We start from the raw sequence: 14,122 nt of genomic DNA, 5'->3' as shown, positions 1-14,122 counted from the left end.
GATTAAACCTTTGGAATGTAGAATCATGGAATAGTTGAGGTTGGAAGAGACCTCTGACAGTCATGTAGTCCACCATCCCTTCTCAAAGAGATAAACTGGAGCAGGTTGCTCAGGACCCTGTCTAGTTGGGTTATTATACATAGCTCCAACAGTAGAGACTCTACAGGCACTCTGGGCAACCTGTAGACTTTCCAGTTATGATTTTCATGTTTTGAGTTGATGTGGAATAAAGATACTTAACACAGGTTGATGGCTGCTTGTGGTGAAAATGTGCAGAAAGAATCATCCAATATAACTTTTTTTTTTTTTCTCTCCCAATATTAACAGAAAGGGATTTGGGAAAGCCAAAATATGATATGGATAGAACAGATCCATTAGAGAACAATTATACTCCAGTTTCTTCTGTGACAAATATTTCGTCCAGCCACTACCCTGTCCCTACGCTGAGCAGCACTATTACTGTTATTGCTCCTGCTCATCATGGAAATAACACTACTGAAAGCTGGTCAGAGTTCCATGAAGAGCAGCTGGACCACAACTCCTATGGAAGACCTCCGCTGCCAAAGAAGCGCTGTAGAGATTATGATGGTAAGTCTGTATTTTTTTTAATTGCTTCCAGCAGCTATGATCAGCCACTTTCTGAAAAGGTTGAGGTAGTTTTCCTTTCTTCTCCTGATCTCCTCTCTTACTGTTTTTTTCTTTCCACTACACAATTCTTGAATGCAAATTTTATCCCGCTTTTTATTGACTTAGATTGAAAAATAGTGTATTTAATATATATAATGATATATTAATATTTAATTCATAAATAAAAAGGACATTTTAATTTATATTTGCAATACAATGCATATAATTATATAATGATTAATATGCATGATATATGATTAAATGTGTATAATAATTATATTTGTTTCAAATAATGAATAGTTGATTAAATGAAATATATTTTATAATTGTATTTAAAGTTATTAAAAAATCTAATTTTACCCAGATTTTGTCTTGTTCAAGCCGAATACTGTATTTGATGGTTTCAACCATGATTAGCACCTTACTGACCTCATCTTTTTTTTTTATTACATCCTATCTAAGATAATTTTTAACTAGAAAGTTCTAGAACTGCAATTTCCCATGCTTATGTTAACCTATTTTTTCTGTGTAGCTGTTGCTTAAAATTGGGTGGGGTTTTGTGCTTATTTGTGTCTTAAGGTTTCATTTTGCATGTCTTGTGCCAAAGTCCACACAAGAGGCTGCTGCAGTTGGCAGCGTCTTAGCTAAGTTCAGCCAGTCAACCTGTTAGCTTGGAAGAGATTAAATTTCCCCTGTAGTTTTTTTTTTTTTTAGTTTTTTTGTTGTTGTTGTATACCACAGGGACAAGTTCAGGATGTAGGCCAGTTTACGTTCAGAACTCTGATTAGAAATTTTTTTTTTAAAGTAACGAGCTCTGAAGTGTTGGCAGACTTGTACTTGTGAGGAACAGATTTGCCAGTATACATCACAGCAATATTGTGGAGCAGGTAGAGTTGTAAAAGTGTAGTTTTGTTGTGGAATTATCTTCTGATGCAAGCTGAGCAGCAGAATGTTGTGTCATGCTCCCAACTGTACAGATCTCTTAGAAAGGAATGAAACGTGCAGGCTAGTATACTTCTGAAATAACATCTCCAGGCATGACACTGGGACTTTGTGCCTATAACAGTCTGTCTTCAATAGCAGCCTTATTTCCAGTTTCTGAGTATGAAGCAAGTTGTAGGGTGTTTGAAAATTGTGATACAGTTGTCCTCAAATGTTTACTTTTTGTTTGGGTTTTTTTCCCTATGTTTCTGTGTGTTACTAAAATCTCTCAGTAGGTGTCTCTTCCATTTGCTTTTCTCATGGCTTTTTCGTGTCTTCCAAATTTATTAAGCTCACCTCTTCAATGGCAAGCTGGTTCCCACATATGGCTCTTCCTATCTGTACTTTCATGTTTTCTATTTGACCCTCTGCAGAACTTCTGGTTTTCCTTAATGTTACAATTTATATGTTCTGTAACTCTTCCTGAAGATAAGGTAAAGCAGACTGCTTTTCTGCATCATGTTTTGAGGAAGTGGACACTTAGCTTTCTTCCTGTTTTACTAGAGGATGTTTTGAACTTTTCCCCCATATTAATTGAATTTTATTGGTGGTTTTGTGGGATCTGTTGCTAAACAGGAAATTGTAGAATGGTTTGCATTGGAAGGGACCTTAAAAGATTCATCTAGTCCACCCCCCCTGCACTGAGGAAAATCTTCAACTAGATGAGGTTGCTCAGAGCCCTGTCCAGCCTGACCTTGAATATTTCCAGGAATGAGGCATCTGCAGCCTCTCTGGGCAACTTGTTCCAGTGTTTCACCATCCTCACAGTAAAGAATTTCTTCCTTAAATCTAATCTGAATCTACCCTCATTCAGTTTAAAACAGTTACCTTTTGTCGTATCGCAGCAGGCCCCATCTTTCTTATAAAAGCCCCCCTTTAAGTACTGCAAGGCTGCAATAAAGTCTTCTGAGAGCCTTCTCTTCTCCAGGCTGAGCAACCTCAATTCTCTCAGCTTTCCCTCATAGGTAGGAGAGGTATTCCAGCCTTCTGATCATGTTTTTGTGGCCCTCCTCTGGACCTACTTCAATGTTTTGCTTGCATGTAAAAGAAAATAATTGGATGTGTGTTCATTTTTATTTATATGTGTGTATTTTATATTTACATACGTATATATATATGTAAGTAACAGAATTTTTGATCTTACATGATTGCATTAAACTGGAAGAATATTCTAATTCTTCCTGAAATAATTGCAAGAGACAGAAAAGAATTGAATTTTCTCATGTTAGAAGTTAATCTTATACATTCCAACTTTAATAGGGGTTTCTCAATCCTGGTATCTACACTTTTTACTTAGAAACACTGGGTTTGTTTACTGTGATGACATCTAGATTTTATTCTTTGCTTTCACAGTTTGTTACGATTCAGTGCAGAATTAATTCTTCAAGAAGAAAGTCTTAACTCCTGTATTTATTCTGCTGGACTGTTAAAAATAGAGTTAAATGGTCAATTTCATTTTCTAATGTAAATTTCTGCTGGTATGTGAAGCTCTTAATATACCGACCGCTGCATTACCTGTAGAATGTCTCATATCTACTCTGAATCAAACTACAGCTGTTGAATACTAACAATTCTTTTTTGGATTTGATGTTTCAGAAAAGGGTTTCTGTATGAGAGGAGACATGTGCCCTTTTGATCATGGAAGCGACCCAGTAGTGGTAGAAGATGTGAATCTTCCTGGCATTCTGCCTTTTCCAGCACAACCCCCTGTTGTTGAAGGACCACCTCCTCCTGGACTTCCTCCCCCTCCACCAATTCTGAGCCCTCCTCCTGTTAATCTTAGACCTCCAGTACCACCACCAGGCCCCTTACCACCTAGCCTTCCACCTGTAACAGGTAATTAAAAAAATAAATCTCATTTTTTAGTAGAAAAGCCTCAATGTTACTTGGGTTGTATACAGCGCAAAAAGCTGTTTTAAGACTGCCAGCTATATTTTAGAAAGTTGTAGTGTGCTCTACAATGACATAGCTTACCCCAGAATTACTCTTTTTTTTTTTTTAATAGTAATTGTTGCAGAGTTGGTGGTTGTAAAATTTTCATGTTAAATGTGAATCTTGAACATGCAATAATATTTTAATTGTGTTTAAGCAAAAGTATGGCATGGCAAAACTCAATTCCTTCAGTTTTATAGAAGTTGTGCAACACTGCTGTTAGAGAAGAGGGGAAGATACTGGAAACAACAGATATTTGGCATTTAATTTGTAATAATAAAGTTAGAAAATTCATGACTACATCAAATTTACACCTGAAAATGTCACTTGTGATTAATTTTGAAAGTAAGCTTGTAAAGTAGCCAAGAAAGAAAAATCTCCAGCTTGTTCACTCTTTCATTGGAAAGGACTTTGGCTGAGGCACTACAAATGATATGAAGACTTGTGTTCCTGGCTCTCGTTTATAAAATAGCAGTTTAGTATTCAGTTCCCTTGTGTGGTTTAAGAACTGTTACGTTAGCTTTATGTGTGTATTTCTTTCTCTTTTTTTATTAAATTAGATGTCCCACTTGGTAAAATTATTCAAGAAAAATATATATTTGATATTGCTTGGAAGTTTCTTAAACTGTTTTCACTTCCAGTTGATAGTATATTTGAGTAAGATCTGAATGGGTTTATGTCACTTAGTATAGAGAATAACTGTATTGCTGGGATGATGAGTTCTGCCAGACATAGGATTTCCAGATCTGTGTGGAAAGTTCAAATATCTTACTTTGTATCTTTTTCCAAAACATGGTTTGGCCAGTGATTACATTCAGGGTCAGGCTTGACTGTCCCTTTTGAAAGTGACATGTTACCTGTTGTAAACAAAAAACCCCAACAAAACAAAAAAAATATCAAACCATCCAACCAAATCCCTCAGTTTTAAGAAGGATTCCTTTGATTTTTCCACCAGAGTTGTAGATTGTTTCTTGGACGTTTGGAAACGCAATTTTGGTCAAGTTAGTTATTATCACAGAATCTTTTTCTTACAGACTATTTAAAAATAATCTTGTTTCTTTGAGAGGCATTTATAAAGCATTAAAGATCTGTTAGTGAAGATAAATACTGGGTTAGCAATTAAGTTGTCCATATAGAAAGAAGGTGTTTGGAGAAGTGTTAAACTATTCAAATGCTTTTCTCTGTAGTGTTAAGTTTGGAGTCATTTGCTGGTAGGGGTGGTTTCATATGAATGAATAGTACATTATCTTGTCTGTATACATACCTCTCACCCCTTTTATTTTAAATAGCCTTAAAAACATTTCAGATCCATTTCCATACGAGTTGAGTGTAATGTAATCTAGTGGATAATACATTAATGCAGTGTTTTCCTTTGTTTTTGACAGGACCACCCCCTCCACTTCCTCCATTGCAGCCTGCTGGCATGGATGCCCCCCCAAACTCAGCAACTAGCTCAGTTCCTACTGTTGTTACAACGGGTATTCATCACCAGCCGCCTCCTGCTCCACCCTCTCTTTTTACAGCAGGTGTAGTACTGAGGCTTTGCCCACAAGGTTTGCTAAATAGAATAACATTGATTCATATTATACTGTACTTTTTAGAGATTATAATTTCATAGTTTGGGAGAATAAGTTGGCATAATTTAGCCTGTGACAGTAATTTAACACTTTTATTTCTGATTTAGTTTAGGACAGAAATAAAATGTGAATGTAAAGCATGAATCTTGACTGTGAACTAATATTCTCATTGTGTTTAAGCAGAAATCTTGGCATGGCATTTTTTTAGGATAGTTGTTATACAACTCTTCATTGTAACTGTATCTTGTAATTAAATATTATATTTGAAACCTTAGGAGTTTCAACTGCAATTTATTTTAATTAGACAATTTCTTTCTTACCAGAAACGTATGACACAGATGGCTATAATCCAGAAGCTCCAAGTATAACAAATACTTCAAGACCTATGTATAGACATAGAGTACATGCCCAAAGACCAAATTTGATAGGACTCACATCAGGTGATATGGATCTACCACCCAGAGGTATGCTCTCAAAGCTACACTTGCTTAGTTTAGCTGGGTTTCTTACGTAATTCAGGTTGAGGCAGTTTTCAGGTTGATGTAATGCTGGAAAACATTACAATTTGTAAAATCTTTCGAAATTAAGGAAACTTTTAATTTATGCTCATAGTTGCTTTGTGTGTGCATTTTCACAGGTAAAATGAAATCTCTTGATGGAGCATTGCACAGTTTACACTTAGGTGTAATAACTGGTCACTTAGTATATCTTTTATACAGAAAAAAGTTAATGTTGCTGTAACAGAATCTTAGGATGATTTTTGCTGCAGAAAGGAGGAAGCCATTTTTATCTGGTGGCAGACAGTTACATATGAGTAATCTTAACTTCATAATTCCTGTGGCCCTGAGAAGCAGTAGCAGCAGCATACAAAATGAGAAGAGGAATAAACCAATTTTTTTATGTGGTTTTGTTTACATTTGTATGTATTTGTATTTAATCTTAATATGTTTCTGTTGGTGTATTTTCAGTGAGGAGTCCCTCAATATGATTCCTGTTCTTCAGCAAGAGCCACTCCTCTCCCACCCTATCCCTAAATCTTGCTCCTAGGTGTTAGTGCTCTGGAGTACTGTAACTTTCCTATCATGAGCATTTTTATGTGTGTGATCTAATAGTAGAATAGAGATGTTAAATAGTGTGAGCCTCAGAGTATTGTACAGGACATCGTGAATCAGTGAGTGTAGTCATCTTGAGGCAGATGCCTTCTGTCACACCTCTTTTGTTTTCCTTGTGTGATGTTACTGTGACAAAATGAAAGCTATTAGCTATTTTGATCTGTCACTATTGATCAGCATCTATTGATAGTAAAGGAGAAAAGTCTGTGACCAAGATTTGATTCTGTTGAAACAAGGATCATAGTAATTTCAAAATGAAACAATTGTGCTTTTCAATGCAAATTCAGCGTGAGCAGAATACCTTTTTACTATACACAGAAAATACAAAAAATATTGTGAAATCTTTTCATCTGTTTACAGAAAAACCTCCTAATAAAAATAGTATGAGAATAGTGGTAGATGCTGAATCCAGGAAAAGAACAATTGGTGCAGGGGATGGTGGAGTTCCTACAAAGAAGACTTGGTTTGACAAGTGAGTGATCATTAACACAAGGTTGGCTTAATAGTTGGAATTCTATGAAGCTCTTTCCTGTAATTTGAAATACACAGAAATCTATATAAACTGTAAGCAAGTTAAACTGTGAGTTGTACTAAAATCACACTATAGAGTGATCTGTATTTGACTATCTTCTCTTAAAGGCAGTACAGAGGTAGCCGAAGTTGCTTTGGATGATACCACGATCTACTCTTTGAGAGCTGGAATGATCTCAGCGAAGCTGCAGTGGGTTGTTCGTTAGAGATGACTGATTTTAGTTTTGAAATGTGAATTGTATCATCGCTATTTTGGTTTGAGTTGCCAAGTATTTAACTGACAGAAAATAGAGGGTGAAGCGCTTAGTGTCCAGATATACCTGGGGTGATAAAAGGTCAGAAGGGATTTTAAGAGATTACTAGGACTGAGAAGAGCCTTGAAGTAATAGTTGTTTGAAATGTTAGTGGGGATATTCTGTGGAATAGCAGAGAAATAGTTTTTGAAGATGTTGGAAATCAGGACTCACTGATACATGCAAATAATCGTGAATTACGGATTTACGTGCTGCAGTATGCTGGGAGTATCTGTGGGGAAGACTGCAGGTGTATGAACTTGTGTGCCTTGTGCTCTTCTACATTTTTTTTAAATAGCTTTTTTTTTTTTAAGTCCACAGATCTTTCTCTCAGTATCTCATACACACATGCTTCTGTGAAACTATGTAATTTCACATTGTCTTTGCTAGCTTGCTATGGATTTCTGGCTTGATTTTTATTTGTTGCAGGCAAAATTTTAACAGAACAAATAGTCCAGGTTTCCAGAAGAAGGTGCAGTTTGGGAGTGAAAATACAAAACTTGAATTGAGAAAAGTTCCCCCGGAACTTAACAATATCAGCAAACTTAATGAGCACTTCAGTAAGTTTGGAAATTTGGTCAACTTGCAGGTAAGAGTCAACAAAGAGAAGGCAGTATGCTTTGACTTAATGATAGAGGTAGTTACTGCAAGGAGAATGCCAGTTGTTTTTTTAACTGGTTCCCTGAAACTGTTACTATTTTCCTGATTTGTTTCTTAAGCATGATCTCATTGTTTTTAATGAAATTGTCATTGAAGAAGCAGAAATAGAATGTTCTAGTCTTTTAGGTTTTGAACAAGTGTTTTCATCACAGGTAAGACTGTTAAGATACATTGTTTAAAACATTGAAAATTGATTGTAAGTCTTTTCCCTTCACCCCTTTTCATAAACCCTTTGTCTCTGAGATAAATTGTAAATACAGAAAACCTGTATTTCTCATCCAGAAAGCAACCCTGTGATATAATTGCGTTCTGTTCCCACAGTAGTGGTGGTTTGTCCCTTATAATTACTTTGTGGTGTATCTGAGTGACCCACATATATAAACAGAAATAAGCAAACAGTTAAAGATACGAAGTAAATACCAAGAACTAGGACCTAATTTAGGTTGATGTTACATATTGCAGACTGTATGTGTTATGTCAGTATTTTATATCCAGTCTCTAAGCTACTTAGTGTGATCTTTCATCAGGCATCATTATCAACAAGTCTCAGATGTTAGCTTGTGATTTTATGTATGCTTTCTTGTTTTTACTGAGAGGTTGAAGAGGTGTAATAGAATGGTTTTGTGCATACTGATACTGTACAGAATAAAGCTCCTGTGCCTGTCTGAACATGGAGATAATTTAAATCCTTCTTAATTGCTCTTAAATATTTCTTAAGCCTTTCCATAGTTTACCTAAGAATATGGGTGTATTAGCAGGCAGTACGATTCAGTAAGGCAAGTAAAATTGTGTGTGGATGTATATAGAGGCAGACTGATGTGCAGATAGATATTGCAAGCTATGCTTTTCTTCCCAAAGTTGTAATTTTGTCCTTTGAAAGAGTCTAAAATAGTGTGTTAATGCTCAAAGGAGGAAAACAAAAATTAACTTTGTTGTCTAGCTCTGATACTAGATAGGACACTTATTAACTGACCCATGGTTTTTTTTGTAGCAATTTTCTTCAGTGATTCTTCCTCTTGTCTTTTCAAAGTACTCCTATTTACAATTAGAAATACTGTTTGACTGTTTATGTATTTTACCTCAGTTTGGTTCGTTGTTTTTTTAACTGTTGTTAAAGTTAGTTAGCTTATTCTCAAGGTTGCTTCTTGACACCAGGCACTTTTAACAGAATCATGAATGATTTTACAATAATTGAGAGACAAATGAAGATCTTACATGTAGTAAGTTTTGTTCTTCTGTTTTAAATCTTAGGTTGCATATCAAGGTGATCCAGAAGGTGCCCTTATTCAGTTTGCCACACATGAGGAAGCAAAGAAAGCTATATCAAGTACAGAAGCAGTATTAAATAATCGTTTTATTAAAGTTTATTGGCATCGAGAAGGCAGTGCACCACAAATCCAAACTACTACACAGAAGGTAGAGGGTCTAAGTCTATTTTATCTAAAATGTTGTCAGATACAATCTTTTAAACATTTTTTAAAAATGTTTACAGAAAGTGAACTAGGTACTTCCGAAATAATGAACACTTCATGTGAGTCTTTTCCAAAAGTTACTCTTTTAATTGTAGATTCTTTGACCTCAGATACAAAGTTCAGGAGTTGATTAGCAAGATAAGACTGAAGGTATTTAAAGAAAGCCCTTCTGTGACTTACAGAAAATTCCACTCTGTTGTCATCTCATGTGAAGCAAGAATTGATGCTTCTGTCTGCTGAGTAATATCTATTCTGCTTTAAATGGTATAGGCTTTTTCTTTGAGGAGAAGAAAGACAGCAGAGTTATTTTTCTTGTAAGATAATCTCTATTTTCTTCCAAAAGGTGCTTGTTTTATCTAGTCCTTTCCTTTCTCTTTCTGTTGAGCATGCATACTGCTATAGAAAGTACCAGTAGAATTTGTTCTACATAAAGGTACCTGTATGTATATACAAATATACATGCATATATATGTAGAGAGAGAGGACATGCAAACAATGTAAGAGGAGAGCTGCATTAGAGAGACTGATTTGTGGGAGTGGTTCAGGGACATTTTACATTTTTAAGTGGAGAGGAAGGTGCTGATGTCCCTGTCATACAATGACAGGATGCCTGGGAATGGTTCAAAGCTGCCTCAGGGGAGGTTCTGACAACATTAGCATTTTTTTACAGAGAGGGTGGTCACACACTGCTTGCTAGAGGTGGCTGCTGCCCCAAGCCTCGGAGTATCTAAAGAGGCATGTGGATAATACCCTTTATAATATGTTTTAACTTCTGGTTAGCCCTGAAGTGATCAGGCAACATTGGACTAGATGGTCATAGTTGGTCCCTTCCAACTAAGCTGTTGTATTCCACATTTTTGGAATGAATTGCGTGGAGCACCTATTGGTAGTTGTCATGTGCATAGTAGCACTGGCAACTTTCTAAGAATATGAAACAGCAACTACTGTTGTGCAGCTTAGATTTGTAACCTGTGGCAAGCCAAATCAGATTTGTTAGCAGGAGTAGTGGCTCTGCTCAAACATAAGCAGAAGCTTCGATTCTCCGAGGTCATCTGGGTTATTGAGTAGAGAGTTTTGTCAGTTAGCTCATGGTGTGGCAAGTCTTTCTAAATACTTGTGTATCCTGCTTTATTGGATTTGCTGTTGCTGTGGAACAACACAGTCTATGCTTAGAAAATCTGAAGCAGGCTCTGTAGAAGAAACGCTTATTTATATATGCTGATATAATGAGTAAATGAGTTGTTAGAGGATTCTTTCAATTGCTGCTCTGTTTCACATTCCTACTTTGGATGGTGTATGTCATCATCATTCAGAAATAATGACCCAGTTTTCCATAGCAATCCTGCTATAGGGCGTTTTAACAGTTTTCCCTCCTCTTTTTCTTTTGTAAGAAATGCCCTGCTTTTTATCTACAAAAATGCAATTTTAACGAAACCCATTTCACCATCTCCTCAGTTGTCATCCTTTAGATTTGAGTTTTGAATTAAAATTTATAAATTTCCTTGATGCTTCATCTGAATTAGTGCTACTCAAAATGTGTTGTGGTTTAACCCCAGCTGGCACCTTAAGCACCATGCAGCCACTTGTGCACTCCCCCCATAGAGGATGGGGGAGAGAATCACAAGGGTAAAAGTGAGAAAACTCACAGGTTGAGATAAACACAGTTTAATAAGTAAAGCAAAAGCCACCTATGTGAGCAAAGCAAAACAAGGAATTGATTCACCACTTCCCATGGGCAGGCAGGTGTTCAGCCATCCCCAGGAAAGCAGGGATCCAGCACACCTAATGGTGACTTGGAAAGACAAACACCAACCATCACTCTGAAAGTTTCCCCCTTCCTCCTTCTTCCCCCAGCTTTATATTGCTGATCATGACATCATATGGTATGGAATATCCCTTTACTCAGTTGGGGTCAGCTGTCCCAGCTGTGTTCCCTCCCAGCTTCTTGTGCACCTGCAGCCTGCTGGCTGGTGGGGTGTGTGAGGAAGAGACAAGGCCTTCCTGCTGTGTAAGTGGTGCTCAGCAATAACGTAAACATTCACCTGTTATCAACGCTTTTTCCAGCACAAATCCAAAACACAGCCCCTTACTAGCTACTATGAAGAAAATTAACTCTACCCCAGCCAAAACCAGCACAAAATGGTATTTATTTTCTAAGCTCAACTTACATCTCATCAGCCAGAAGAGGGCAGTGGAGTATGTCATTGCATTCATAGGAACATTGCCTCTCTTGAGAAGGATAGCTTGAACAGTTTCGGAGTATTAACTGTGTGTTTCCAAACAAGTATCTGTATATTTGTGATTTTGCAAAATATCAATTTTAAATAGCGTTAAGTTTTTAGTGATGTTACTAGCTTCCCAGCATACCACCTTCGGCAAGTTAACCTTGATGGTTAGAGAATGAATTCCCCTTGCTACCAGGTGACAGTATTAAGGGTTCCCACTTCACAAAGAACAGCTTTTCAGCCTGTGTGAGGAGACTGCAGTTTGAAGTCTGTTACAGGCAAAAGAGGGCACACAGTGCTAAGAAAAATTTAAACAGGAAGTTAAACTTTTAAGTGCAGCGCTTTCATGTTCTTCTATCCCAGAATTTAACAGTTATCAAATTGTTCAGTCTGTAAACAGGTATTTGTAATTCATAATCCTTTCAGGAACCTGAATTTTTTCTTCCCTTTTCATTGAAATCAGTATTTGATATCATATCTACAAGTAGTAGGGAAGCTCTTTTCTTACAGTACTTCACATACTATATGTATTTGAATTTTTATCAAGATTTCTGGTGTATTAATTAATTGCAGCTGAATGAATTTTACCTGTATTTATACTGGTTTCTGGCCAGTTTTTTTTTTCCGTCAGGCACTAAAGACAGGCTTTTGGATTTTTTTCAACAAGAAATGAGTTGGCTTTTAAGTCGCCCCTTCACTAGTATCTGGTCCTGCAGAATTTCTTGAGCGTTGATGTTTCCTCAGCAGGATTACTTTGGAAATTTCTTACTGTGGAAATCCTGAAAGAAGTGGAAGTATTTAGTAAAAGTGGTGGGAGTCAACCATAATTAATCCACAAATAAAAGGCTTCTGCCAAGAATCAGAAATAATGTGTTCTCTACATCTGTCTGTAGTAGAAAAAGCAAGAAGTACTGGGCTTTAAAGGCAGCAGAAGAGATTTACATTAGATATTAAAATTTTCTAATGCTGGGGGATGCTGAAACACTTTTGCCTAGAGAAGCGATAGGACCTCTTTCATTAGAAATTTGTAAGAACTACATAGGTATATACTGTAAATGGTTTACGTATAGCTGACTTTGTCCTGGAGTGAGGGAATGGATTAGGTGACCTCTTGAGGGTCATAAATATGACAGGAAGCTTGCTTGGAAGCATGGTTTTTTGGTCTTAAATGTGTTTAATGTTTTTGTCAAAGAAAAAAAAAAAGCAACGTGCTAGCTGTCAGGGCATATCCATGGTAGGTTCAAAGATTAGCTTGCTCTTTTCTTTTTCCTCAGCCCCATGAGTGCATGTCTCCATATCCTTCCTTCTGTTTTCTCCAAGTTAAATACGTAGGAGATGAAAAGTGACATATTGCTGTAAAAAACAAGAGTCTCTATGGTACAAGTTTGTATTCTGCCTTTCCATAATCAAATGCTTGATGATGAAAGACTTCTGAAGGGAGTCAGAAGACTGGTTATCACATTTTATTCAGTTCTAAAAGGTTGAAATTAAGGTAGTCAGAGTAGACATGATTAATAGAAATAGATCAGAGTTGTTTGATCACTTCTGTGAGCTACAAGTGCAAAATAGATATTATTGCTGTATGCACTACATAGCCAGTATAACATCCTAAATATCATGAATTGTGTATTTTTGCCATCAAGTGAAAAAGTGAAAAAGCTTTTGAATGATAGAAGGGAAGTAATGTAAATCTAAATGCCATTACAGCAATTTCGTTGGGTATTTATTGAACTACATATGTAGCAACCTTTTGTTGTTAATATAATGATGTGCTTTTTTTTTTGGCGGTGTGGGGGGGTTGTTACAGGTTATACAACCCTTAGTTCAGCAACCTAGTTTACCAGTAGTGAAACAATCAGTCAAGGAGAGATTAGGTCCCGTACCTGCAAGTAATATTGAGCCTGCAGAAGCACAGAGTGCCAACACAGAAGTCACTCAGGTATGTTACGACTGTCAAAAAATCAGTTGGCATGTTTTTCTTTCTTGCATGTAATAGGTTACATAGTGTATGAATGCTCATACATTACAGTTACTCATGTAGTGCAAGTACACATTTACTACTTACATGTACATCTCATTTGATTGTGAATGGTGTTTTGACATTAAAATTTTCCTCAGTGCAATGAAAATTGGCTTTCTTACTGTTGTGTTTTAACCCCCACCAGTAACTAAGTACCTGAAGCCACTTGATCACTCCCCCGTCACCCAGAGGGACAGGGAGGAGAATCAGAAAGTTATGTAAAACTCGAGGGCTGAGATAAGAACAATTTAATAACTGAAATAAAATTTTTAAAAAAAACACCACCAATAATAATAATAGCACTTACAGTGAAAAGGAGGGAGAAGGGGAGAAGGAGTGCAGTCCAAAGGGAAGGGAGAAAAGAGAACCAGTGATGCACAGTACCACTGCTCACCACGGTGTGGAATACCTCTTAGGCTAGTTCAGAGCCAGCTGTTCTAGCTGTATCCCCTCCCAAGTTCCTGTGTCTCTCCGGCCCTCTTGCTGGCAAGGCCTCAGAAACTAAATATTCCTTGACTTAGTGTAAACATTACATAGCAACAGCTAAAAACATCAGTGTGTAATCAACATTGTTCTCACACCAAATCCAAAACACAGGGATGCACCAGCTACTAATAAGAAAATTAACTACCCCAGCTGAAACCAGGATGCTTACCCAAGCATGGTACTTAATTTTTAGTATCATAGTTTTT

The 14,122-nt window shown here is 36.8% G+C and overlaps 1 protein-coding gene across 8 annotated transcripts in view; it reads left to right on the top strand.

Annotated features, from left to right (window-relative positions):
- Positions 1-14,122, top strand: part of RBM26 (RNA binding motif protein 26) — a 74,557-nt gene that overhangs the window by 17,742 nt on the left and 42,693 nt on the right. For 6 of the 8 annotated variants that reach the window (XR_008820453.1, XR_008820451.1, XR_008820452.1 and 3 more), the window contains exons 6-13: positions 328-588; positions 3,205-3,444; positions 4,926-5,093; positions 5,441-5,581; positions 6,590-6,701; positions 7,483-7,642; positions 8,965-9,129; positions 13,218-13,349. Coding sequence is in view for 5 of the 8 variants with exons in the window: in XM_056329872.1 (XP_056185847.1) it covers positions 328-588; positions 3,205-3,444; positions 4,926-5,093; positions 5,441-5,581; positions 6,590-6,701; positions 7,483-7,642; positions 8,965-9,129; positions 13,218-13,349 (1,379 nt within the window). In the remaining 3 variants the exon portion in view is untranslated. The remainder of the gene's footprint in view (positions 1-327; positions 589-3,204; positions 3,445-4,925; positions 5,094-5,440; positions 5,582-6,589; positions 6,702-7,482; positions 7,643-8,964; positions 9,130-13,217; positions 13,350-14,122) is intronic. The other 2 variants (XM_056329874.1, XM_056329875.1) reach the window with 1 other exon arrangement.

Source organism: Falco biarmicus, chromosome 2 (genome assembly GCF_023638135.1).
Source record: "Falco biarmicus isolate bFalBia1 chromosome 2, bFalBia1.pri, whole genome shotgun sequence".
NCBI lineage: Eukaryota > Metazoa > Chordata > Aves > Falconiformes > Falconidae > Falco > Falco biarmicus.
Note: the sequence above shows the minus strand (reverse complement) of the source record. Positions and strands in the feature narration are given on the sequence as shown.